The following is a 26,206-nucleotide window of genomic DNA, read 5'->3' as shown; positions in this document are numbered from 1 at the left end:
TTATTATTGTAATTCGCTGCAATTCATTTATAGAAATATATAAATACATTTGTATAAACAGAAATAAACTTCTCAGTCACTGTATTCATCACTATCTTCATTTGGATCACTGCTCGAACCTTCTTCTTCAACATAATTTACTTGTCGTCTGGAACGATTACTTTTTCTCGCCTCTTCATATTTATCAGAAGATTTGGAATCCGACTTTTTCTTCAATTTTGCTATCAGCTTAAGCTTAGATTTTGGTTTAGAGCTTGTTGCATTAACTTTTACCTTTGGCTTTTTGACTATATCATTACTGTCATTTGACTTTCTTTTCAAGCCAGTACCCGATATTTTCAGTTTAAACATGCTTCTTAATTTAATCTGAATATTATCGGCAATATAAATTCTAGTAATAATATCATGAGCCTCTTTAGTACTAGTCATTGGAGCAAACAAATCTGAAGAGAGCTGAATTTTACCAGGCCAAGTTTGTAGGGTCCAGCTCTTTAAATCACAAAGTTCCTTGATAATCAATTGAGTTAATTCAGCAATACAGTAAATACTCAACACTTCTTGTGGCAAGGGCTCGATGTCATATAAACTTTGGTCAATTGTTGCATCTCGATATTGTTTTATACGACTTGCGAAGTAATATAACAAAGAACAATTTTCCGACTTACCAATACTAAGCAAATAGAAAATAATGTATTCCAGAGCGTAAGAGTACGCCCTGATTAACTGGTCTTGCTGCTCCTTTGAATCAGGTGAACTTATTGACTTCTTCATTAAACCTGAGAACTCATCATTATGCACAATTGTATGAATCAACCTCACTATCGATCTTTCAAACTTCATATTATTGCTAGCTCCTTTTCTCTTGTACATGGACTTTATCCATATACTAGCCTCTGATTTTAAAGTTAACTTTGGTTCATGCCCCATAAAAAATATCAATGGTAAAAACCGTTCAGAGATTGATTCATTGGATAAATTCTTCTCTAACTTCATTAAAAATTCGTGTCTGACATCATCATTTTGATCTTGAAGTAAGTAGATCAATCTGTTTATTGTTGAATGATTGAACATATCATTGAATATCGGACATTTTGCTAACTTGAGTAAATACAACCCTGAAATTAACCTTAATTTCAGCTGATAAATCTTTGGAGTAGAAGTAGCTCCTGCTTTTTCTTTAACAATTTCACCCCCATTACCTATTATAGAAAGCAATAATTTAAATATAGGTTGTGCAACTGATGTCGCCTCTTGTGTTAACTCAGATTTGTTTAAAAAGGATTTATCGATCGATTTCAATCTATTGACAAATATCCTTAACGCTAATACCTTTTCATACAATGTAGAATAACTCTCGAAATGGCTATCAAGTTTAAAATCATCAATCCATTTTTCATTTCCAATTGCATTTTCTTCGTCATCCTTTCTATTCTGTAACAATATTTCTTTAATCAATAAAACAGTCAAATCACCTGCCAAGTCCTCTACTGATAAAGGATCAACTAAAAATAGTTCTGCAATAGCCGATAAGTGTGTGACAAACCTTTTATGATTCACATCCAATGGATATATAGAATTAATAATAGCAGATCCATACAATTCTTTCTTAGAACTTAACCCCAATATCTTTATTGAATACTTTGCCTCCCGAGGTGATCCGTCCACAGCAAGAGATTTCAATGACTCTGTGAAATTCAAGTCTGAAGGAAAGAGATCAGGAAACTTTTTAATAAAATGATAAATAGTTCTCAAGTTATTGGATATCGAAACTTCAGAATCCTTATTAATTATTCCTTCATCATTGACTAGAATTTCAGTCAAATTACTAACATGAAATTTTAATACATCAGGAATTAAAACAGAAACATTCTCAAGAATTTCGTTGGCAGCAGAATTCCATTCGTGTTTAGATTCTTTTGAATAGTTAATCAATTCCGTCATGTTAGATTTATTGTATAATATCACAGATGCTCTGTATAATAATAACTTAAAATTTGATACCATATCTGTAGTTGATACATTGCTTTTTTCATCTTCTAACCTGATATTCTTAGCATTTGTCAATTTATTTAATAACTCCTTCATTGAATTCTTAATTGTGTTATAATCCGACTCAGGAGAGATACAAACCTTAATCAAGTAGAAAAAACGAAAGTTCTTTAACTTGTAAAACCTTTCTAAACAAGCATATGTATTCAAACCATCAGGAAATGAAACACATAGCCAATTTATAATTTTGTCCATTTTGATTAACAATTCTCGCTTACCCTCAGCCCTTGAATTATCTGAATCAAACTTGTCAGAATCATTTCTCATGTTTTCTTTCTCTTCATTACTATCATTTATTGAACCGAGCTTAGAATATGATTCTGCCATTTCAACGAAGGTCTGTAGCACATTTGAAATTTGTCTTTGCCTCTTATTAATAGCAAAAAATGACAGTTTACTCTTCTCGTTCAAATTATTAAATAATTGGGCTAATCTGTCAACCCGTTTTATACTATTACTTTCAAATGGAAATAATTTTTCAAATATGCAAATGTCAACAGCCGAAGTGATATTTTTATCATTAATATAGATCAAGGATATTATTTGATTTGGAACTCCATAGTAAATTGATTTTTCTAACTCTTTACTATCAATTTCATTATTACTACCAAAATCTAATACTCTATTATTAGCCTTTGCTTCAAAATATTGGTTATAAAAATTTCCTAAAATCTTAATGATTTCATTCCTGATTTCTGGATTTTTCTCTCGTATCAATTGTGATAAAGTACTCATAATATTCTTATTGCATACCCGGTTGGTAAATTTGTCAAAGGGAATTCTTTCGATACTTATACATGCAGTCAAGCGTACTCTTTCATCAGTATCTAATAAGCATTTGGTAAGACCATTACATAGTTCTGTTGCAATATCAGAAGTAGATGAGTTAGAGGAATTGATAATCTGAGGCAATAATTCAACCCATTTGCAACGTACCGCAGGAGATACGTCTAAAGTTTTCTTTAACCAATTTAACCACGTTTCTCTATGAGCTATTATAAAATTAGCTTTTGCAATAACACTGACACTAGATGAAGCACCGATCATCTTACCTATAGTCTCGGTCGCTAGTATACGTATTTTTTCATCATCGGTATTCAATTCGTCATTAAACAAGCCCATAACAGACGCTAATAATTCTGGGATTGCCTTCCAAATTTGAATCGATAACTTGTGTATCTTTCTCAAACTTTCTATAGCCTGAGCCTGGTCTATTTTATCTATACTGGAATTGCCGTGATCATTTTTGTTTTCTGCTTTTTCGACATTACTAGTGCTATCATATAACATTTCGGAGAAAAATTGAGCAACCTGACGGGACATTCTGTCCAAGTTAGCTTCACAAATACTAAGTGAAAAATTAAAGCCTGGATTAGATATATTTGACTTTAAACCAGAAGTAATGGCCGACTCCTCAGGAAAGTTGGTCAAAAATTTGTTCAAAATCATCTTCAACACGTTGTGTGGTACAACATCAGACTCAGAAATAATTTCAGAAAGTATATCGGACACCAATGGCTCTAATCTAGAGGGAAACTTCTTGGTGGACAAATCATAAAATATTTCAAATATCGACTCTATCAATTGTTGCGCATCTGGCAAATCTGTCATCAAGATTACCGATCTCACCTCGGCCAACCTCTTTAATAAGTAATTCTGCTGTTGGAAATATGGATTCTCTGTATCTGCTAGTTTCTTAAATTGTTGGAAAAACGCTTTGAATATCTGTGAAAGTTCAGTTGCAGTGAATGGGGCATCTGGAGCATATATTCTTAAAATATCTGATATACCACAGCAAACATATGCTTGAACACCCACGTTAGCATGTTTCAACAACTTCTTATTAGCCAACTCTTTTTTGATACTGCTAAAAGATTCTATATCAACTTGATCTTGATGTACCGCTGATAATTCATCTGTAAGTATTTGCAATCTATTCAACAATTCTTTCGTAGGAATAGGTTCATTAACAGTGGAAATTATAGGTTTTTTGAACTTTAGATGACCTAACGTCACCTTAGAATCACTAACTGTCATCTCTGATAATCTACAATTAATAAAAGTCTTGTTTTCTTATTCTTATCAAGATGATTATATGTATTCAAATCAACCCATTAGATGTAGAACGCAACGCGTAATGTTTACGCGATCAAACTGTAAGACTTGATTTACAGATTGAATGCTAGAAGAAAAGGGGACTAAATATATGGACTATAGGTTAACATAGAAGATGGTAATAGGACGATACGAGGTTATTGATAGCTTTAGGGTAAAGGATATAATCAATCATAGACTTCATTTTGAAGTTCCTCTTTCATACTATGAAAAATCAGATCAGAGAACGATTTCGATTGTGGCTAATTTAACGCAAAAGTTTAACAAAGCAGTCCATTCTGAAGAAGAATGTAGTGGTAGAAAGACGATTCTTCCAGAAGATGCTAAGATTATTTCATATATTCAGGGTGGGCCTGGGTTTCCGTGCGAGGTACCATTGACTAACTCGGGATTCACTAAGGTTTTGCTTGAGAAAGGGTATCAGATCCTCTACCTTGACCAGAGAGGTACAGGATTGAGTACTCCGTTAGAAGTTGACACAATGAACATGCTTGTGCCCAAAACGGAGGGTACTTCAGAAAAGGAGTATGCTGAAAAGCAATTGAAATTTATACTCAACTTTAGAGCTGATTCGATCGTTGAAGATTTTGAAGTGGTAAGGAAGGCTTTAATTGGAGAAAATGCTAAGTGGTCGATTTTAGGACAATCTTTTGGTGGTTTTTGTTGTTTTACTTATCTTTCGAAATACTCTACATCGTTGAAAGAAGTATTGATAACTGGAGGGGTTCCACCAGTTAACTTGGGGCCCGAGGATGTTTATCGTGCTACGTACGAAAGAACCAGGGAACGTAATATACATTACTATGATAAATATCCGCATGATATACATAAAGTCAAGGCTATCTTGAAATATTTATCGGAAAATCAAGTCGAGTTACCTAATGGAGGCGTGTTGAGCGTAGAAAGATTTCAACTGTTGGGCTTGATCTTTGGTGGAAATGGTGGTACCGATTCGCTTCATCAAATTGTATTAAAATTTCATTACGATTTAAATTTATGGGGAAAGCCAACTTATCAAATTTTAAGTGGTATTCAAAACATCTTAGGTTTTGACACAAACGTGTTGTATGCTTTATTTCAAGAAGCTATATATTGTGATGGTAATAACGCTAATGTTACAAGTTCTAATTGGAGTGCTGACAGACTTAGACACTTCCCAGAAAGAAGAAACTTTGTTTATACCGATACTGTCGATACCGAAGAACCAGTGTATTTTACGGGAGAAATGGTATTCAAATCCATGTTTGATGACTTTTCTGAATTACGGCCCTTTAAGAACTTGGTATCTGCTTTGCATGAAAACGTATATTGGTCCCCTTTATATGATGTTGAAAAATTAAGGACTATAACATGGGATAAAGTACCAGTCGTTGCTGCAACCTACTACTATGATCAATACGTTGATTTTGATACCACCATGCAAGTTAAGAAGAACGTGTTTAACAACAACGGCAACTTAAAACAATATATTACGAGTGAATTTTTTCATAATGGTGTTCGTGCAAACCCTGAAAAGGTCTTGGGTGCATTATTTGATCTACTTGATTCAGAGGTGGATTAGGAGAAATGGATTAGAATCATAATATTTACAAATAAATAATTAAACTAAACTAAAAGTAATTATTTGGAACAAACCCGATTCTGCAGTTCGTTGACGTCTTAATCATCCCCACCAACCAGTTATCATTATTGCTACTATATAATGAATTAACAGCTTGAAAATCAAATAAAATTTCAACTTGATCGCCCTCTTTAAACGATAAGTCACCTGCTTCAACGCCGTCAAAATCATACTTTGCTTGTAATATTTGCCTTTGCACTTGTATAGAATTTGTATAATTCAAGATCTTGTCGAAGAATTTATTTAATTGTTCCAATTTGTAAGTAACAGATGAAGTCTTCGCTGAAAACATAGAATCTTCATGCCCTAGTCTATAATCATGAAGTACCGTTGTGATAGGGCATTCTTTGATCTTATTCTTCGACGAATTATAAACTTTCTTTAAATCTCTGTTGACCATTTCTGGGGATGAATTTGCAAGCACTACATCACTCGGCACAGATGAAACTGAAGTCATTTCATCACTATCAGACTCTGATGATGATGAATGTATTGATTCCATTGAATCATTCGAAGGAACACGATTCAAATAATGTTTTCTTGGGGTATCAGTAACATTTAGACTATCCTTTAGGGTAGTTGTATTGGACCTAGGTGGTAATGGTGGCGGTGCATTACCTTTATTACTATTTGGTACTATAACATCATTAATATCAATGACCTTCGATGGGTGATAAGTCTCAGATCTATTCATCATTGGATCTTGGAATTTCTCAAACGAATCCAAAGGATCAGAAGTCAAATAACCATTAAATATTCCATTAACATGATCCGTACTGCTTACTTTATGTGTTTTATTAATTACTTTCGAAGAAACCTTATTCCACATTTTATGCGTTTTAGAGGTTTTATCATTATCGTCAATTTCAGTATCAATCAATTCGGGCTTTTTCTCTTGGATAAATGAAACAAAAGATTCGATTCTCAATCTCGTTGGTGTAACCATACTTTCCCATTGATTACTTATCGCCTCATATGTTTGAATATTATCTTCGGATTCAGTATCCAAAAACCCGTGAAACTTTGAGTAATGCATTAGTGTATGTTTTATATCTTCATATTCTTCCAATTGCTTGCACAACGTCAATTTCGTTAGGTTCTCTACAAATTCATCCAAGAAAGTTAACGCATGAGGCAAAATAGACTTTAACTTCTCATCTAACTTATTGAATACAAAACTGGCCTTATTCAATTCTTCATCAAGCTTGTTCAACTGCTTTTGTTCTTTTGCATCCAACGGCGTGGTCTTCTTCATTATCTTGTTGATTTTTTTATGAATATTGTCATAATTAGATTTTTTAGAGTCTCTTTTTTTAATCAATTTCAATAAGCTGTTTAAATATCCCACCATTTCCTTGACCCGTATATCCACTGATTTGGCATGCAATTCCCACTCGCCTATCACCCTAATTCTCAACTTTTCCATGGATACCATATAATGCTTCATCTCATGATTCACACTCAGTATAACAAGTTGCCTTTCTTTCGGATGTATCGTAGGTATTTCCTGCTCCGCCTGCCATTTGTCAAAATCACTATAGTAGTCTTCTATTCCGTCGAATTGCAATGAGTTCGACCCTATTAGATTAATAAACAATTCTCCCACCTTAATATTCGAATTGAGCAAACGAGACCAGTGACTCGAACCAAGTTTTGTTGTCTGTTTATTAAGAAACTTCAATGCAGAAACGGCCTTCTTGATATCGTGCTTATAATGTTTAATCAATTCGTCATCATTATTAAACTGTTTATGATGCGTAAGGGTGTCTTTAACAGACGACCCAAAGACTCCCAAATTGCTCTTTATCTTGTCTACAGACATTGGATAACTATATCGCTATTCCAGAGGCAATTCGTATTCATATATATCTTCTATTGATCATCGATTCGGAATGGAAATAACGGATCAATCTCGGTTGTGAGATTTTGCATTCCTGCACGAATACCGTTGAATATTCCTCTACTACCCTATACATAGTATATGAATAACATAACTTGGTAATAAACTACCCCTAATAATGTATTAATGGAGGTATTTCTATTCATCGATGTATTCCAAGATGTAAATACGTACTATCGTATATAATATTTAGCATACTATTTACGTACACCTCCACGTCTGAAGGGACAATTTTGCAGTAATACGGCAATCTAACTTAACATAGTCATCTTCACATATTACACTCATTATATACATTTCTGTTATTCACTGGCATTAAGGGGACTAATTTACCTTTCAAACTCAGCCAATAAGGTAAACTGTTTGGTAATCAAATTATTTAAATGACTTTAGCTTAAGTCTATGAAAATTAGATAGCCTTCCTCAAAGTTTTGAAGCGGGTTATACATATTACGTTATTGTTAGAGGCTGGCCATGGAGAGTAAAAGGACTTCCATGAATGCTTTACCATAGTTGGGCTTTGTGTTCAATTTTGCAACCTATTTCATTTAATGCCACAAAGCTGGTTACTATACAGAAACCTACAATAATGATTTGCTGGCTAAGACCCTTTAATACAAACAAGTAATAGAGCCAGAAATGTCTACTGAAGAATGCAAGATATTGGAGATAATGTATTACTTGCATCTTTTGTACATTGTATAATGTCATTGAATAGTTATACGGTGTTTCATTACAGATGATGATTTATTAGAAACTTAAATTCAATGCATTCAGATCTGAAAGCAGGCCGAAAGAATTTAAATTAATGCCTAATGCTACTCCTTTGTAAAATTTCAGTTAGTTTTGCTTCATTATTTTCGAATATTATTTATTGGAATTAGTATGTTTGAATAATAACTCGATGTATAACATGTACAAAAACTATGTATGGGTACTGTTGTTAGACACCCTCTTTGGGAAATATTATTAAATGCGTGATGATCTTTGATAAGAATATTGGAGAAAACTTTAGTTTATTTAAGTTTTTCAAACGCTTGCCTAACATATTGGGTAAGAAGGTCTCATTTGCGAACTAGATGACTGAACACAAGAAATATTCGATACCGAAAATCCAAAGGGGTCCTTAAATATGAAACATGGTATTCTGCACCTTTCTTAATAAGCTTCTATATTAGCTTGTGGTACTAGCAATGTTTAAAAATATATATTGAAGTGGATGTTTGAATTATACAAATTTCCCAAATTGGGTGCGAAAGGTCAAAAATGCTACCTTTTTTTAACTACTGGCTATATTAAAACCAGCTTCTTAGAAATATGATAGGTATAAATAAGACTTGAAGTTCCAATATTTGTAGCAGCTTCCTAATTGATCATTAAGAATCAACCAACTTTCATAATTAAGAAATGAAGTTTTCACTATTTGCTTTATCGTCGCTTATTAGTACAATAACATTAGCTGCTGCTGCTCCCACACCTGATAACAAAGAGACAGGAAAATACGTTGTTCTGGATTACCTTGTTCCAGATGAAGCTATTAATAACAAGGTTGAGATAACAGACGACCAGCAACCACTTGTGGTAGAAGAAAGTGGAAAAAAATATATCCTCATTGTAAACGCTACTTTGGCCGAATCAGTTATATCCAAGTCTGGCATAGATATTGAGGGTTTAGAGTCTGCCTTTGCTAAGTCAGAGGAGACTGCATCTGTTTCTAAAAGAGATGCCAATGCCGACGCTGATGCCGACGCAAAATTTCACTGGATGTCGTATAGGTTCTTCCAGCCTAACTTGAGAAAAAGAGAAGCTGATGCCGATGCCAAGTTCCACTGGATGACATACCGTTTCTTCCAACCTAATTTAAAGAAAAGAGAAGCTAATGCAGATGCGGAAGCTAAATTTCACTGGATGACTTACAGATTTTTCCAGCCTAATTTAAAGAAGAGAGAAGCCAACGCAGAAGCAAAATTTCACTGGATGACATATAGGTTCTTCCAGCCTAACTTAAAGAAAAGAGAAGCTAATGCAGATGCGGAAGCTAAATTTCACTGGATGACTTACAGATTTTTCCAGCCAAATTTATAATTGATTCCGTACAAGAGGCATAATTGGAGCTAGCTAAGTGCTTCCTCCGATATTTTATTGGGTAATTTTACCGTTCCATACCAAATAAAAAAAATGTGATGATTTATGATTTCTTTTACTTCTATTTAATTCGATATGCCTTTTCTGCGATATTATTTTGTAACTCTACCTAATAAATTTTAAGTTTAATTTTGTCATTAATACAATATACATATGTATAAATCACAAGTACTTCTCTTTCAAGTAGATCTAAGCCTTGGATAATTGCAATCCAGTTTCCTTAACCAAAGTCTATTAGATTGCAAATTAAATGCAATGCGGTAATAAGACGGGCTTGTCGCACACCTCATCTCCGGTCATCCTCTTGAAAGTCGGAGAGAATCCTCTTTCTATGTGAACATATATTAATACTTTAAAAATATTATATAGACTAGTTGCTTATTTACTGCAGATCCAAAAAGAACATACTCATCAAGACAGGCTGTAATAGAAGTTTTTGAATTCAATAAGTACCAATTATATTCGTCCGAGGTATGACAGTGTGAAGCGTAGAATCAATCACAGATTCAGAATAGAAGCAAATTTTGTAATAATATTAAAATTAAATGAGTTACACAGCTATCGATGATACTCCTTGTCGGGAGAATCCGGATATTGAGCCGTCACTCCCTATTATAGGTAAGAATTATATCAAATTGTCAAGCAAACCAATATATGAAGGTGCTAGTGGGGTACTATACAAGTGTTCTAATACAATTGGTAAAGAATATTTAGTCATAAAGACTATAAAGAAACCAGCGAATCAATCATGGGAGACATACAAGCGAATAGTGATGAAAGAATACAATAATATGAAGCTATGCTCCAATAATAATATAATGAAAATTATAGACATATGTGAGAACACAGACACAAATGAACTTTCTGTAATATTACCTTACTATAAAAGGGGCGATCTTTTGGATTATATGAGTTTATTACGTCGAAACAAGATAAACGTGTCGAGTAATCTAAAGGATGCAGTTTTTAAACAAATTGTAAAGGGAATCAACTATTTGCATCGAAAGGGAATAGTACACAGGGACTTGAAGCCCGAGAATTTCTTGATTGACAATGATGGCATAATCAAGATATCAGACTTTGGTTATAGCTTAAACGTAAATCGAGATAGTGATTACTGGTCTTTTTTGCAAGAAAATCCCTATAAAATATGGGTAGGTACGTCCAGTTTCAAAGCTCCTGAGTTATTCAGATTGGAGTCAGAAAACGTTAGCATTGAAGAAGCGAGAAATGTTCTAGACTTCATAAAGTCGGACTGCTGGTCTTTGGGAATTGTATATTTGCACATTATGTTGATGACAAAACCTTGGAATTGCGCCAATCCTCATGAAGATAAAAATTTTGCAAAATTCTATGATCAATACCCTAAGAATGAAAAAGACTTTAATAGCCTTATGAAGCATTTAGATGATACTCATTTCAACGTCAATTCCAACCCTTCATTATCTGTGTTCCAAAAATTGCATTATGATGCAAGAGTGGTTATTTTTGGACTTTTGAATCCTGATATAAGAAATAGATTAAGTACTGTCGAGGTTTTGGATTCTAACTGGTTGAATCAAGTATATGCTAAGCCCAAAGAATTTGTAGATTTATGCAAGCTTTAAGACCTCTCTACAAAGTATAATTTTATTCATTGAATTATTACTTTATTATGTTCCAAGTTCAAGACAAGTGTCTAAGAATATTTATGCCTTATGTCATATTATGTGTTTATATATGTATCTAAATAATAACTTCTAGCCGAGATTTAATTTCCTTCTAATGTATATATTCTCAAATCATAATTTCTTGCAACCTCATTTCAAATCGATTCACATAAATTTATAAGCCTTTGAGCTACGTCAGACAATTGATTAACATTACTACTCTTTTGATCGTGATCCTCGATAGAAGTTGTTGGCTCTCTATTATTTTTGTTTTCTTTCGTACATTGACCCAGTACCTTAGCTGTTTCTTTAAGCAACGACTCCATATTGAAAGTTGATAGATGACTGAAGTCACTAGTCATATTGTCTTTGATTATTAGATCACCTATACCGCTATCTTCAGTCTTCTTCTTCTTTTGCTTCTTCTCTCTTTTTTCCTTGTTCATTATTATGTTTTTTATATTGGTCAATAATACTTCGGAAAATATCCATATATATATATATATATAAACAAAGTATAGTGTTGCAAAAATTTGAAGTTATACATAACGATGCCAGCATTTCATAACTGTTTTAAAAAGTCAAAACAATATGTCATATTTTCAGTAAACCGAATTGATATTCTAACTAGTGTCAATGTAGTTTATATAAAAGTTATGTTTGATGCACTTTAAATATCCTCTTAACCCATAAATGTGAAACAGCTGGTCATTTTGACTTTGGTCATTTATCGACTGAAGGCGATATAATGCTGAGGTACGAAACTCAAGGTAAAATCTCCCGCAGGCTTGTAAGTAACGAGTAGTTGATACAAGCTTAAAACATTCTTCGTACATATCGCATTATAATGTTGAAAAAGGTAGCTACATATTGCATATGAAATCCTGTCATATGAACATGACAGATGTTAGGTGTAGATATTTCACAACCAATAGGTGCAACTATGCATGGACTGATGCATGTTTTCTATGTGACATATGCTAGATACTGCGACTATAGCTATTGTTTGGATATAATATACAATTTATTAACATTAATATATAGAACATATTGATGGTGACATATTTATTATACACAACATAAATTGACGGAATAAATGCTCAATTAAATAAATATAAAATACAATTAAAGAAAGAAAATTTTAATTATTTCGAATAATTCAGGTAGCCGTAATTGCCAATACCATTAGAATTTGAAGATGACGAGTTAGAGCAAGTTGACACTTGATTATTTGAAGCTCTTCTTGGATTACCAGGACCTCTGACACCCAATGGGTTCTTAGAGAACGATAATCTTATTCCACCTTTACCGTTGCTACCACCACTTCTTGGTAATGTTCTCCCATACAATTCAGCCAATGCTCTAGTAGCGTGGGCAACATCTTCAAATTCCACAAAGCACATTGGTCCATGATTATGATTGCTACTCTGGTTTGGATTTGACAGAGATTGGTTCTTGGTTCTAAAAGACAATCTTCTAAAGCCCTTCTGAGGTGAAAATAATGCCCGAAGTTCCAGTTCTGTGGCATCAGGCGGTAAATTACCCACGTACAAAGTATTACAAGGAGGGTTCTGGTCCGCTGGATTAGCTGGTGGAGGAACTCTTGCGAGTAATGATAAATCAGGTACGTCTTTCGATTTATTAGTTGGTGTAGTTTGGCCCGATGAAGGCGACATCTGGGTAGACGAACCTTGTTGCGATGTAGATTGCTGGTTGGATGGTTGGCTAGGAGGTTGACTCGATGGCTGACTCGAAGTCTGACTTGATGGTTGACTCGATGGTTGACTCGATGGCTGGGCAGGCTGTTGGTTAGCTTGCGGTAATGAAATTGAGTTGATCGAGTTTAATGGCAAATTAGGATTCAAATTAGGTAACAAGTTATTGTTGAAGAAGGCTGATGAAGTTCTTCTTCTGTCGTTGGACCCCGATTGAAGTTGCTGCGATTGAGGCTGCGATTGGGGTTGAGTCTGAGGTTGGGACTGGTTCGAATTCCATTCAAAAGGCGTATGTGCCAGAGATGATGCTCCTGGCGTTTGAGGAGCCGAATTGTTGATTGGCAACTGGCTATTCCATGGGTCTCTAACAATATTGTTATTGTTATTGTTGGTACCATCTTGAGGTGAGTCCATCAATAAGATAGATTTCCCGGTCAAATCAGACAAGTCGATCGACGGATGAGGCTGGTTAGAAGAAGCCGGTTGGTTTGGAGTGGTTGAGCCCAGGAATGGGTCGCTGAATAAGAATCTTGATCTCTGGTTACCAATCAGCTGTCTCTTTTGAAATTCAGCTTGCGACTGCTGCTGTTGCGATTGGGGTGGCTGCAGAGATTGGGACAACCTCAAGTTGTTGAAATTAGAATTCAAGCCCGCAGATGGCATACTATTAGGCGAATTTATCACCTGGTCGTAGTCAATCTTGATGGGGGCGTATTCCTTGCCAAAAATGTACTTACCGTCGAGTAATTTACCCGTAGTCAAGCACGTCTGGTAGTTCTTGAAGTATGCCAAAACCATGAAGTCCTTGATCTCAATGTTGACGATGTCGTCGATCACCAACGAAAAAATCGTCGTAGCCTCCCGTTGGGTCAAGTCCGACGGAATGTTGGAGATCTTAAGCATGCTGATGGACATCTCGCCCACCATACCATTCAAACCTCCCATGCTATTCACCATCGGCTCGCCCACTAACAAGTTCCCGCTCGAATTGCCGGTATTTATAAACGATTCCGAAGTCATGACAATGCTAATTAATATGCTAAAGTGACTCGTATGAAAAAATGAACTAATGAAATAATAATAATATGAATACTATGAGTTAATGAACTATGATGATTAATGAATGTTAATTATTGCTGAATTCGTGGATATAATTCTTTAATTCCTATTATTAGTATTACTTTATTATTAATATTAATATTATGATTATTATGTGTAGTGTTTTTTTGTCTTAAAAAAAAATCACCTTTGAAATGTATAATTTACACTAATGAATAAACGTCAATCAATCCTCCAACACTATATCTAACGCTGCTGCTATTCTTATCTTGGTTTGTTTATTCCTGATTTTATGATAAATATGAATTATTTATTATTTTTGGCGTAACGGCAAATAAACAACTATTGAACGCTTTGAACGAAATGAATTCTCAAGAAAATTAATTACAAAAAAAAAAATTCTTCCGCGAACGTTTCAAAAGTTCGTCTTTTCTAATATCCGTGCTACTGCTTGATACTTGTTATTAAAACTGCGATATGTTATCGTCTCTTATTTCTATGGGTGTATAGCACCGAATGAAATTTCTTGGGATAATTTTCGATGCTTTTTGCTTATATTGCACCAGGGTTTAATATTGTATCGAGGAGAGTTTGTAAGCTGGACACGAACCACAACCGTTGAGGCAATTTTTTAGAAATTTTATCAATTAGCAGGAATTGTTTATTACCTAATTATTCGTCTAGTCATTTTTTCAGAGATTTTTTTTGTCAAAGACTACGCCCGTGCGTGCATGTGTCGGGGGTACGACGGGCGGATTGGACCAATCAGAGCAGAAACTTGTGTCCGGGTAAGATACGGTATATCGTTACCCGGATGTGGTATTTCCCGAAAGGTCTAGACGAGCCAGCCGGCGCTGGTCGGGAGCGAGGCCACGCGACATTGCAATGTCGCGTGTCGTGGTGGTGGATGTCGCGGATCGACTTGATATCGCGACATTTATCGCGACATTGAGATAGAGCCCATTCAATACAACGTATCAAGCGATCCAGATCGTACCACCAGCAGTTCAAGCACCATGTACGACCCATTAGATAACCAGAGCTATGTGAATAGCACGATATTCCACTTGCTTGTTCTGGAGCTAGTTCCCACGGCGATTAGGGTTAGCAAGCAGGTGAACGAGACGGGGATTGGTGGGGACACCGAGTTCAAGCCCACGACGATGGAAACGGTTTTGTCGGACGCCAACGACGATAAGCCTGGAACGGTGGGAATTCTTGAGTCTGAAGGCGCAGGAGGTGATGATGTGACATTGAGGGTGGAAAATTACGGGTTTGACATCGGGTTGAGGATGTCGGAGTTGATCATGTTCAAGAGCTCGAACCAGAAGATGGTCGATATCTTGGATATCATGAAATTTGTGTGTCGGGATGTGTGGAGAGTATTGTACGGGAAGCAGATGAGCAATTTGCGGACAAATCACAGGGGTACGTTTGTGTTGGTTGACAATAGCTACAAATTGATCGAGACGATGATGAGCGACAAGGGAGCCTTGGACACGGTCAACAAGTGCAAGAATTATCTCTGGTTCCCGTGTGGGGTGATAAGAGGCATTCTCATGAGTTTTGGAATCGAGGCCGAGGTGCATGCTGAGGTGAACCAGTTTCCAAGCGTAACCTTCAACATCCAAACAGGCATCAACAACTAGAATACTCCAAACAGACAGATAGATCAATTGATCAACATATATTTCGTTTTGAACTATACTGTCTCTTGAATTCGCCAATGATAGGCATTTAGCCATTATCAGTTGATGTCTGTCAATCGTTAGATGGTTAGTATTGACCATTCATCAACATTTAGAGGGCAAATAAGTATCTAAATAGGTTGAACCTATCATAGAAATGCCTCTTAATATTGCATAGCCAAAACCATGTTTATGACATTCTACAATTATCAGATGCCGCAATCATAATATCATAATTAGTGCCATCTGACCAATGCATAGGACAAATCTCATTTTGATTCAAATACAGACGTCTATCCTCTCATAGTAGTAATATAGGAACTACATATATAATCGCCATGATAGTACTTTGTAGGAGACTTATTAGCTCAAATAGGTGTATTTCACGTATGCATCTAATTTTGTGTCATGTTCATTTTTTTTTCATTTTACAACCATAGGCTTGTCTTCTCTTCGATCTTTTCTATTGATTAGACCCTTCATTATCAAATCTGATTTTGTTGTATATACCAGATACTTGGCTATCAAAGCTATTTTTTTCGATAATTCTCATACAAACCAGTGATTCCCAAGGCATATGATCATAAATATCAATCTAGATTGCATCAATTGATGATTTGTAAGACAATAGCGAGATTAGGCTACAGAAGACGACTAATAAGATTTAATTCTTACAAAAGCATAGATAGAACATCTCCTGGCAGATTATTTCATGGCATTCCGAGAACCCATCCTGATAATTTCTTGAACGCTTCAATATTCGAAACTAATAATGATTCCTCTAGCATATTTAGAGTGCAGAACAACGATAATAATATCTTGATAAATTATTTTTTTGAGTCAATTTTAAGAAATGATTTCTTGAAAGCCCGTGTGCTACTTAACAAATTAAAACAACGGGTAAAAGTCAAGGAAAATGCACAGAACGTCAATGTTTACTATTCATGTCTAATGGTTCTTTTAGCGCATGTAATATCCAATCCTAAATCGATTAATATCCATAATACCAAGCTAATTATTGATGATGTTGATTTCAACTTTACACACGAGTATACTTCTGAAATTAAAACAAAGCTAGTGTACTGCTTATTGTATTCATATATTAACGTAGAAATCAAATCTTTGAAATATAGCATTTCAAAGTATATAATGACAATCTTAAGAAAGTGGAACATTATTCCGGCAGATTTTATACATACCATTTCTGATGCTGAATTGCTGACTACATTTGCAAAAGTTACTAAGGTTCCTAGCGTGTTAAAACATGATGCAACTAAAGATATCAACCCAATTGACAAATTCAAAACAAATGGGTTATTGAGTTATAGCAAACTATGTGAATATTTAGAAACAAGATTTGATAAATATGATAAATTGGATCAAACACCATTATATTACTTGTACGAAAATCTATCTCCAGAGCAAAAAGATAGCTTTATTCGTGAATATCATGCATTCAATCGACTGAAACAGTTAAACATTGAGGAGAATTGTCTTGATCTAGTTGAAGATTTCAAACTTCATAGCAAATCAGATAATATCAACATTAATAAGTTTAAAATGTCTAATTCCAAGTTGATTTATTCCTGGTTTGAATTGACAATGAATATGTTAAATTCTTTAATTACCAAGCTAAACAAGCCAAACTTCAAAAGCAACTCTCCTGACGAAATGACATTATACAAGTATAGAGTTTATTTAAATCTACTCCCAAGAAGAATTATAGTTACCCTTTTGATTTCAAACATTCTCTCGAAAACACTAACGTCAGAATTGGGACATGCTAGAGTTTCAGATTTGGCAAATTCGTTGGGTTCATCCTTCAAGAGATTAATACTAAGAGACACAGATCTTAAAGATATCAAACCCTATTTCATGAAATTTTTTCATGAAGAGGATTCTATTGTTCTTTTTACCTCATTAATTAGTATCTTTATACATAATTGCAAAATTCCCAGATCTTTTATTGATAGTGATACCTTTACTCAGTCATTAAAATTGATAGATTATTCACAGGAAATTGATCCACTATTCTTATCTGAAAAGAATTTTGAATTTCCTGCATTTCTCTGGGGAAATATAAGAATTCATGATGGTCCAGCATATAAGAAGATAGGAGTTATTAAAATTCACCCATACTTACTAGAGGAGTTCAAAAGCTATGAATCACTCTTTGTTAGAAGGTCATTATACCTACCTATGCTCTGCCCTCCAAAGCCTTGGACATCACCCATTGTGGGCGGATATCTAACTGATTTAAAGCCTGTTATTAATACGGATGATTTATCCACGTCCTTATTCTACATAAACAAAGCCCACAAGACAGGACAACTAAAATCATTATATGAAGGTTTAAACGTTCTTGGATCCTTAGCGTGGGCGATTAACCATTCTACTTTGGAGATATTCAACCAGGTTATGAATATCAACAAAGGATTTTTGAAAATACCGCCTAACTTCAATGAATTACAAGTCATATTGCCTCAAAAACCAATTCAATCTGACTACCCATCAGCATCAGAGTATAATAAAGCATTATGGAAGCATAAAATTGAATCAGCAAAAGCATTACAAGAATATCATGCAATAAAGAGTCAAAGAGTAGAATTGAATTTAATTCAACAATTGGCGAATTCGCTTAGTAAAAATGGAGACATGTTTTATCTACCTCATAACGTAGACTTTCGAGGTAGGGCCTATCCCATGGTTTCGATATTGTCACATTATCAAGACGACCTTGTACGCTCGTTGTTAATGTTTTGGTTTGCTAAGCCTTTGGGTCCTGACGGTTTCAACTGGTTAAAGTATCAGTTGGCTGGTGTTTACGGTAAGGATAAACTATCAATGAATGAAAGAGTAGAATTTGTTGATATGAATCAAGATTTAATTGTGGATTCCGCTGAAAACCCATTAAATGGAAAAATGTGGTGGAAATCGGCAGAAAAACCCTGGCAAACATTAAGTCTATGTTTTGAAATCAACAAGGTATTGAAATATTGTCAAAATAAAGCTAACAAAGTCGAAGATTTCCTTTGTAGAATTCCTATCCATCAAGATGGATCGTGCAATGGATTACAACATTATGCGGCATTGGGCAAAGACAAAGAAGGTGGAAATTCTGTCAACTTATTACAAACAGATTTGGCTCACCCGGTAAGAAGTGATGTTTATACAGAAGTCTTGAACATTGTTAAGAGCCAAGTACTTAAGCATTCGTGTGACAAATCAAATCAATATCAGGAACTCGCTACACTCTCTTTATTAATATTATCTAGAAAAGTTGTTAAACAAACCGTCATGACTAGCGTATATGGGGTTACTAGACATGGTGCTACTTTGCAAATTAATATGAGAATCAAGGAAATCATCAAGAATTTTGAAGTTCAGTTGAATGATAGCAACGACATCCCCATCACTCTAGAGCAATTTTCAAGATTGAGAGATTTAAATGTTGAGATTTCCAATTATTTGGCATCAACAGTCCTTCATTCCATCACAAAATTGTTTTCAGGTGCTAAGCTAATTCAAGATTGGTTATTAAACAACTGCTTTCGAATAATTAATTCTTTTGATTTAGAAACATTTCAATCATTAGAAAGACTTAATAAAAAGGAAGTCATCGACTTTTTTAATCCGCAACTATATAAACCTATGATGTGGACATCAATGTCAGGTTTTCCGGTGATTCAATTATACAAGCATACTAAACAGAAAGCATTACCAACTTCATTGCAGAGTATAGTCATTAACAAACCATCTAAATTGGCCAACATAGACGTAAGAAAACAATTAAATGCAGTTGCGCCAAATTTTATACATTCCATTGATTCCATCCATATGTTAATGACCTGTCTATCTGCAGAAAATAACAATATTCCATTTATTTCTGTTCACGATTCATTTTGGACTTTACCCTGTGACGTCAATAAGCTTTCGAAGATAATAAGACAAGAATTTGTCAGGCTACATTCTTCAAATATTATAGAAAATTTGAGGGATGATATGATGCATACTACAAGGAAATCTTTTCAGCTCGTATATGTTAAAAACCAAGATAATTTAGAGCTAATAGAGGAATTGAATAAATTAAGATCACAATATTTTGATGAACCATTGAAATTGACGAAAAAACATTATAATAGACTTCTTTATCATGAGTTAATCCACCAGACTAATAATCAAGATATTAGCCATTCGCCGATGGGATTGATTAAAAAATACAACCCGAAATTATACTCCAGATCTAAGAGTAGTCCAAAATTATTGGACATATATGATGATACAGATGTACATGATTCATCAAAGAACGCTATTAAATTATCTAAAGCATTCACACCCTTGTTAGTTCCCGTTAAGATACTAGAGAAGCCATCAACCGGCGATCTTGATATAAACAAAGTATTAGATAGTGTATATTTTTTCTCATGAATTCATATTTATAAGGGAGAGACGTTATTCCCTTTCATCGATCATTTTTTTAAGTTTCCCAAATATAATATCCCTATGTATTGCTAAATCATCCTCTTCTTCATTTTCAAAAAAATGGTTTCTTTCGAATTCTTGATCATTATCTATATTCTGATATTGATCATCAGCCAAAAAATTAATATTATTATCACCATCATAAAAATCATCGTATAAGTCCTCGAAACCTTCTTCAGATTTCGCTTCAGAATTAATGTATTCGTACCCCTCGATTTCTTGACCATCTTGGCCATCTTGAAGCTGTATTACTTCAATTTCCTCTTCCGTATACGTATCACTGTATGCACCAGCATCCTCGTCACTTGGATAGTCATTTTGATAGAAGCTTTCGGCATTTGAATCCTCATCATCAGAAAACAAGTTATTAGTTTTCTCGTTTTCTTCATCAGATTGATATAAATCATTTTCTTCGTCGAAAAATCTAATATAACCGATCTGAGACTGAGGATGGTTTGCAGTAGTCATTGGTTCAGTTGAAGATAGTTGATAAACATCGTAAACATAGTCGGATTTCTCTTCTATATCAACTACGTTTAGTTTATTTTCGGTCTCAATGTCTGGGATAACAGGCGATTCTTCAAGATTGCTAGCACTAATTCCTTTCCTGTTTCGCCGTTTTCTTTGTGAACTGTTCATATTATCTTTAGATGTTAATAGCGAACTCACCATGTCGGCCAATTCATTGGGTATATATGCATCTTCTTCTGTTTGTTTCTTGGGAATAATAAACTTCCGTTTTCTACCTCCACTAGAATTCTCAACCTTTTTCCCAGCTTCTTTGTCGAGTATAGATGATCCAGCTTCTCCTACTGACGGAGCTTCCGATAAAATAGATTCAATTACAGCTTCCTCATTAATAGCTCCAAATTCATCGGTTCTAGTTAATGTAAAGTAAAAGTTCTTGTTCTTATCAATGATGGTAGAGGAAGCTGGTGATGATGGCTTCGATCTTTTTGCAGCATTGTTATCTTCTAGAATCAATGCCTGAAGAGGATCTTGACCTCTCTTTCTTTTGATTCTAAGGATTTGAGGCGGTTCATGCTCCATCGTGATCAATAGTTGTCTATACTTAGGATGTTCACCTTCGTCATGTTTAAGTCCTGCTATATTTCAAAAGTCACGTGTATTTCTATATGGAACCACAAGATCAGATTTTTTGCATCTATTCTTGTGGACCTAATATATATGCTCTTCTTATCCAAGGCCCTACTGTTTCATATTCTACAGGTTGACCAATAGATAATGAATGAATCGATGCTTGCGATATTATTTTATCATCTTAATAGGCAATATAGAAATCTTTCCAATACCCTTATAGGAAACTATTTTGAACCACAGAGAGATCTAGTATTGGTCACCGGAGGGGCAAGTGGTCTAGGAAAAGAAATTGTTAAGAAACTTGTTTCAAAAAAAGCCAAAGTGGTGGTACTTGATATAAAGGTTCCGGAGGAGGTAGAAAAAATTGAAACAGTTAATTACTACATATGCGACGTGAGTGACCGAAGACAGATTATTTGTTGTCAGAAAAAGATAAAGCAAGAGGTTGGGAATATCACAATCTTGATCAATAATGCTGGCATTACTACCGGAAAAACGCTTTTGGATTTGAGTTACGATGAGATCGAAAGGACTATCCAAATCAACTTGATGTCCAGTTTCTACACTATAAAAACATTCTTACCTGATATGTTAGTTATGCAAAGAGGCTATATAGTTACAATTGCTTCGGTGTTGGGATACATGTCTCCAGCTCGTCTAAGTGCTTATGGTGCATCGAAATCTGGTTTAATTGCATTACACGAATCTTTGACCTACGAATTAGGCCCACCATCTATAAACCCTAAAGGAATTAAAACCCTATTGATATGTCCTGGCCAATTGAAAACGGGCATGTTCGATGGTGTCAAGACACCTTCTAGTATTCTTGCGCCCGAATTAGATCCCAAATACGTTGCAGATAATGTTATTTCGGCAATAGAATTAGGCAGGCGAGGAGAGATTAAAATACCATTCTATGGAAATTTCTTACCAATCTTTAGAGCCGTCCCTTGGCCAATTGTTGAAGCAGCCAGATACTATTCCGGCATTGATAAAAGCATGCAGACATTTAAAAATACAGTTCTGACGATTAGTCGAGTGGCGAGTAAAGCTAATTCAATCAAATCGAAAAATAGTTCTAGTATTTCTCCCCAAGCCCCAATTCAAAACTCTTCTTCAGTTTCATAGATCTTAGACTTTGCTATAGTTAAATAAATTATAATTAGATATACATATGGTCCACCTACATAATGACATTACTTCATTATGGCGTCAAATGAAATATTTCTAGCAGTCCAAATAAGAAATTGATTGTTGGTGTTGATATTCACCAATTTCTTATATAATTCAAATTCAACTACTTCATTAGTAAATGACTTTTTATTCAAGTCAGGGATTTTTGTATAAGCTAGCTCGATAGCTTCAATATTTAATGCTTGCGAAACCTGCGCTTGGTCTAATACAATGGTAATTGAGTTATCAGAGTCTAATAAGATTTCTTCCTGGCCGTTTAAAGGTATTTGATCACATAATATGATTTCCATACTCCTGATATAAGGATCGCTCAAAACTATCTTATTCTTTTCTGCTTCATGCTCATATTTCTTAATGCAAATCTGCGACCAGTCACTCGGATTACAGCCAAGGATTTTTCCCTTAACCCTATATACCTCATTATCAATTCCGTAACTGTGATAATCATTAAGTTGTTTCAATGAATAATACGCCTTTTGTGAGTGTGGTTGTTGTAAATAGGTAGCATGATGTGAGTTTGCGTTTTCAGGTTCCGCTTCATCTTCTTGTTGAAATGTATCAGCGTCTAGTGATTGCTGTGCCGTATTCGAATAGTCATTCGGAAATAATGTATCAGGGATCATGTTTTCTGTTGCTTCTTCTGTCTTTACGTATGTCTCTCGTGGTTGTGAATCATGTATTACTGATTCAGTATCAACTTTTACATTTACTTCACTATGTTCATTAATACGTGGACTCCTCCTTTCAAAGGAAGGCAAAATTGGTCCTAAATGTCTTTCCGGAATCACATTCCTGGCTCTGGTCAAATTTTCTTTCAAATATTCTTTTGGTAATTTGCAAATGTTGGCGTATAACGTCTGTAAATTCTCATTATCTAGTAATTCTTCTTTATTTATCAAACGTATGCTTTTAGCTCTGCCCTCTAAGACGTTGTTGAACTTCTTTAAGACAACTGTTGCCCTAAGGATGCACATTTTATCTGAAATTCTGAAAGGTGGTCTTGCATCTTGTTCAAATAATGGCTCTTTGTATCGTCTTTCATAGTCATTAATTAAAACCTGTAGTTTCTCTTGATATACATCAATTTGGAATATTTGCTCCGGGGGAATTTCAAATTCTTCGATGTAATAGCTCTCAAAAAAAGGATTAGATACTCGTGGGTTGGTAGTGAAATCAGTAACGTATAATCTGCATGGTCCTGTAGCAGCGATATTTATAAAAAGGCCGAGACAGTAAATATCTTTCGTAATCTTAAGATTTGTAGAGAATGTGACATCTGGGAGATCCTCTATAGAACACGCGTAACCAGATTGACTCATCTATCCTAGTTTTATGAATAGTTGAAAGAAAAGCTTCATTGTCTACAATTAAAATTCCGTCAAAAACACGCGAATCACTATTTAATGACTTTTACATTCATTTTACAGTAAATATTTATTCTATGCACAGTAATTAAAAGTGAATAAGCCAGTGATCTTGAATTTCGCTTAAGATCTGTAGTCACCATTAATGGCAATATATTCGTGGGTTAAATCACAAGTCCAAAACTTACATTCTTGACCACCACCAGTACCCAAGTCGATTTCAACTTCGATATCCTCTACAGAAAGAATTTCCGAGGCTCTTTCCTCATCTACAACTTCAGGTTCACCGTTTACTAGTAACTTTAATTTCTGTGAACCGTCGGATGGAATGAACGACACATTCGTTTTAGCTGGGTTGATAGAATCACCCGAGCTCACTTGTGAATAACCAATGGCACATAAAATACGTCCCCAGTTGGCATCATTACCGTACATCGCAGTTTTAAATAATGACGAGTTTGCGATAGATGACGCAATAATCTTAGCATCGCCGTATGACAACGCATCTTTTACACTGATGGTGATGAATTTGGTAGCACCTTCTCCATCACGAACAACCAATTGTGCTAACTGTTGAGCAAATCCAGTAATTTCACGCTGCAATATTCCAAAAGATTCAGCACTAGAAGAGGAATTGTCGATTGGCTCACCACCTGCAGCACCATTGGCTATGGCAACAATTGTATCGTTGGTAGACATATCTCCATCGACTGAAATACTGTTAAACGATCTGTCCGTAGCAAACTTCAAAATCTGATCCAAAGCTGATGCAGTAACAGGAGCATCAGTAACAAAAAAACCCAACAATGTGGCCATATTTGGACATATCATACCAGCTCCCTTTGCCAAACCAGCCAACGTGTACGTGTGGCCGTTAAGCTCAAACAGCTTACTGACCAACTTTGGAAAAGTATCAGTAGTACAGATTGCCTGCGCACATTTAAGCCAGTGTTCATGAGTACTACCCAAGTTTTCACCTGCTAATTGGGGAATTCCTGATAAAATCTTACTGATAGGTAAATTGTTCCCAATTACCCCAGTAGACATAACCAACGTCGAATTAGTAGGATTCCCCAACGCAGCATCAGTAACGGTAATCATATCTTGAGCATCCTTCATACCCTGACTACCTGTGACCGCATTGGCGTTACCACTGTTAATCACCAATGAATTGATCTCTTCTCCCTTTTTCTCTTTGACGATCTTCGACGATACCTGAACAGGTGCAGCCTTAAATTTATTCGTCGTGAACACTGCTGAAGCTACCGCTGATTTTCCGTGTGTGTTATTCAAAATTGCCAAATCCAACGATTTACCGTCCTTTTTAACACCACAATGGATTCCTCCTACTTCGAATCCTTTTGGATATACTCCACCTTTTGGAACAAACCTAGAAGCCTTATCCGACAAAAACCGAATAGATTGTTTTCCTATACCGTATAGCTGCATTTTCAGTTTCTTATGGAAGTCTACTACGTGTTTTTCACTATGACTAATTCCTTATCTTTACTTCGGTCAATCAAGCTGCAAGTTACTCATAAATATCTCGAGTCGTGTGTGTGCAAACATTTGATTTTTTTTTCACTTCGGTAACCATAGGCTATTAGAGATTTATATATAAAATATCTTAGACCAGAGGGAAGGAAAATAAAGACGTTTAAGATGAGTAAGACTTCTAATTGTGCTATGTTCAAGAACTTGCCATCTTCAAGAATATTGAAACAAATCACTAGGTTAAATAACATTGCTGGTACTCCAGAAACCGCATTCAGATTCAATCCAAAGTACACCAAACTTGAATTATTTTTAATAAAGCAGAACGTTTCAGGATCTGCTATTGGGTTGAAAAAGTTCTGGAGAAATCACTTACCAACATTAAAATTTCACAACGAAGACGTCAATTTTATTCTTACTAGGATCAACACTGAGACAAAAGAAGATATTTCTAAGTGCCCATCCAAGATAGTTGTATACGACAATGCCAATAACAAATACGAAATAGATTGTGCTGATAGACAAGTGAGTGACATTCTTGCAGAAGTTGTTAAGGTGACCGAAGCATCCCCAGTTCCAGAGAAGGAAATCCCAGTTATCGCTACTCCACAACAAGATAACTTCATTTAA

At 35.1% G+C, this 26,206-nt stretch overlaps 14 protein-coding genes across 14 annotated transcripts; 7 read left to right on the top strand and 7 right to left on the bottom strand.

The window, feature by feature from the left end:
- Positions 1-72: 72 nt before the first annotated feature.
- On the bottom strand, positions 73-4,086 carry PDS5 (Pds5p; the record flags this gene model as incomplete). The annotated part of the gene is made up of 1 exon (XM_015609075.1): positions 73-4,086. The coding sequence occupies one exon, from the start codon at positions 4,084-4,086 to the stop codon at positions 73-75; it is 4,014 nt and encodes a 1,337-aa protein (XP_015470077.1).
- Positions 4,087-4,279: 193 nt separating this feature from the next.
- AC631_00244 (uncharacterized protein) lies at positions 4,280-5,725 on the top strand (the record flags this gene model as incomplete). Its single annotated transcript, XM_015609074.1, has 1 exon — positions 4,280-5,725. The coding sequence occupies one exon, from the start codon at positions 4,280-4,282 to the stop codon at positions 5,723-5,725; it is 1,446 nt and encodes a 481-aa protein (XP_015470076.1).
- Positions 5,726-5,774: 49 nt separating this feature from the next.
- AC631_00243 (uncharacterized protein) lies at positions 5,775-7,607 on the bottom strand (the record flags this gene model as incomplete). The annotated part of the gene is made up of 1 exon (XM_015609073.1): positions 5,775-7,607. One exon carries the CDS (start codon positions 7,605-7,607, stop codon positions 5,775-5,777), a length of 1,833 nt encoding a protein of 610 aa, XP_015470075.1.
- Positions 7,608-9,092: 1,485 nt separating this feature from the next.
- On the top strand, positions 9,093-9,770 carry MFALPHA (mating pheromone alpha; the record flags this gene model as incomplete). Its single annotated transcript, XM_015609072.1, has 1 exon — positions 9,093-9,770. The coding sequence occupies one exon, from the start codon at positions 9,093-9,095 to the stop codon at positions 9,768-9,770; it is 678 nt and encodes a 225-aa protein (XP_015470074.1).
- A 605-nt stretch (positions 9,771-10,375) lies between these two features.
- On the top strand, positions 10,376-11,437 carry AC631_00241 (uncharacterized protein; the record flags this gene model as incomplete). Its single annotated transcript, XM_015609071.1, has 1 exon — positions 10,376-11,437. One exon carries the CDS (start codon positions 10,376-10,378, stop codon positions 11,435-11,437), a length of 1,062 nt encoding a protein of 353 aa, XP_015470073.1.
- Positions 11,438-11,634: 197 nt separating this feature from the next.
- Positions 11,635-11,925, bottom strand: AC631_00240 (uncharacterized protein; the record flags this gene model as incomplete). Its single annotated transcript, XM_015609070.1, has 1 exon — positions 11,635-11,925. One exon carries the CDS (start codon positions 11,923-11,925, stop codon positions 11,635-11,637), a length of 291 nt encoding a protein of 96 aa, XP_015470072.1.
- A 699-nt stretch (positions 11,926-12,624) lies between these two features.
- On the bottom strand, positions 12,625-14,214 carry WHI3 (mRNA-binding protein; the record flags this gene model as incomplete). The annotated part of the gene is made up of 1 exon (XM_015609069.1): positions 12,625-14,214. One exon carries the CDS (start codon positions 14,212-14,214, stop codon positions 12,625-12,627), a length of 1,590 nt encoding a protein of 529 aa, XP_015470071.1.
- Positions 14,215-15,269: 1,055 nt separating this feature from the next.
- Positions 15,270-15,902, top strand: TRS33 (Trs33p; the record flags this gene model as incomplete). The annotated part of the gene is made up of 1 exon (XM_015609068.1): positions 15,270-15,902. The coding sequence occupies one exon, from the start codon at positions 15,270-15,272 to the stop codon at positions 15,900-15,902; it is 633 nt and encodes a 210-aa protein (XP_015470070.1).
- Positions 15,903-17,090: 1,188 nt separating this feature from the next.
- AC631_00237 (uncharacterized protein) lies at positions 17,091-20,369 on the top strand (the record flags this gene model as incomplete). The annotated part of the gene is made up of 1 exon (XM_015609067.1): positions 17,091-20,369. The coding sequence occupies one exon, from the start codon at positions 17,091-17,093 to the stop codon at positions 20,367-20,369; it is 3,279 nt and encodes a 1,092-aa protein (XP_015470069.1).
- Positions 20,370-20,393: 24 nt separating this feature from the next.
- AC631_00236 (uncharacterized protein) lies at positions 20,394-21,473 on the bottom strand (the record flags this gene model as incomplete). The annotated part of the gene is made up of 1 exon (XM_015609066.1): positions 20,394-21,473. One exon carries the CDS (start codon positions 21,471-21,473, stop codon positions 20,394-20,396), a length of 1,080 nt encoding a protein of 359 aa, XP_015470068.1.
- Positions 21,474-21,668: 195 nt separating this feature from the next.
- Positions 21,669-22,652, top strand: AC631_00235 (short-chain dehydrogenase/reductase; the record flags this gene model as incomplete). The annotated part of the gene is made up of 1 exon (XM_015609065.1): positions 21,669-22,652. The coding sequence occupies one exon, from the start codon at positions 21,669-21,671 to the stop codon at positions 22,650-22,652; it is 984 nt and encodes a 327-aa protein (XP_015470067.1).
- Positions 22,653-22,720: 68 nt separating this feature from the next.
- Positions 22,721-24,037, bottom strand: CDC13 (Cdc13p; the record flags this gene model as incomplete). Its single annotated transcript, XM_015609064.1, has 1 exon — positions 22,721-24,037. One exon carries the CDS (start codon positions 24,035-24,037, stop codon positions 22,721-22,723), a length of 1,317 nt encoding a protein of 438 aa, XP_015470066.1.
- A 168-nt stretch (positions 24,038-24,205) lies between these two features.
- ECM42 (glutamate N-acetyltransferase) lies at positions 24,206-25,531 on the bottom strand (the record flags this gene model as incomplete). Its single annotated transcript, XM_015609063.1, has 1 exon — positions 24,206-25,531. One exon carries the CDS (start codon positions 25,529-25,531, stop codon positions 24,206-24,208), a length of 1,326 nt encoding a protein of 441 aa, XP_015470065.1.
- A 213-nt stretch (positions 25,532-25,744) lies between these two features.
- Positions 25,745-26,206, top strand: AC631_00232 (mitochondrial 54S ribosomal protein mL61; the record flags this gene model as incomplete). Its single annotated transcript, XM_015609062.1, has 1 exon — positions 25,745-26,206. One exon carries the CDS (start codon positions 25,745-25,747, stop codon positions 26,204-26,206), a length of 462 nt encoding a protein of 153 aa, XP_015470064.1.

The sequence above is a fragment of the Debaryomyces fabryi genome, assembly GCF_001447935.2.
Source record: "Debaryomyces fabryi strain CBS 789 chromosome Unknown contig00003, whole genome shotgun sequence".
Classification (NCBI taxonomy): Eukaryota; Fungi; Ascomycota; class Pichiomycetes; order Serinales; family Debaryomycetaceae; genus Debaryomyces; species Debaryomyces fabryi.
The sequence above is the reverse complement of the archived record's forward strand: the minus strand, read 5'-3'. Positions and strand labels throughout refer to the sequence as shown.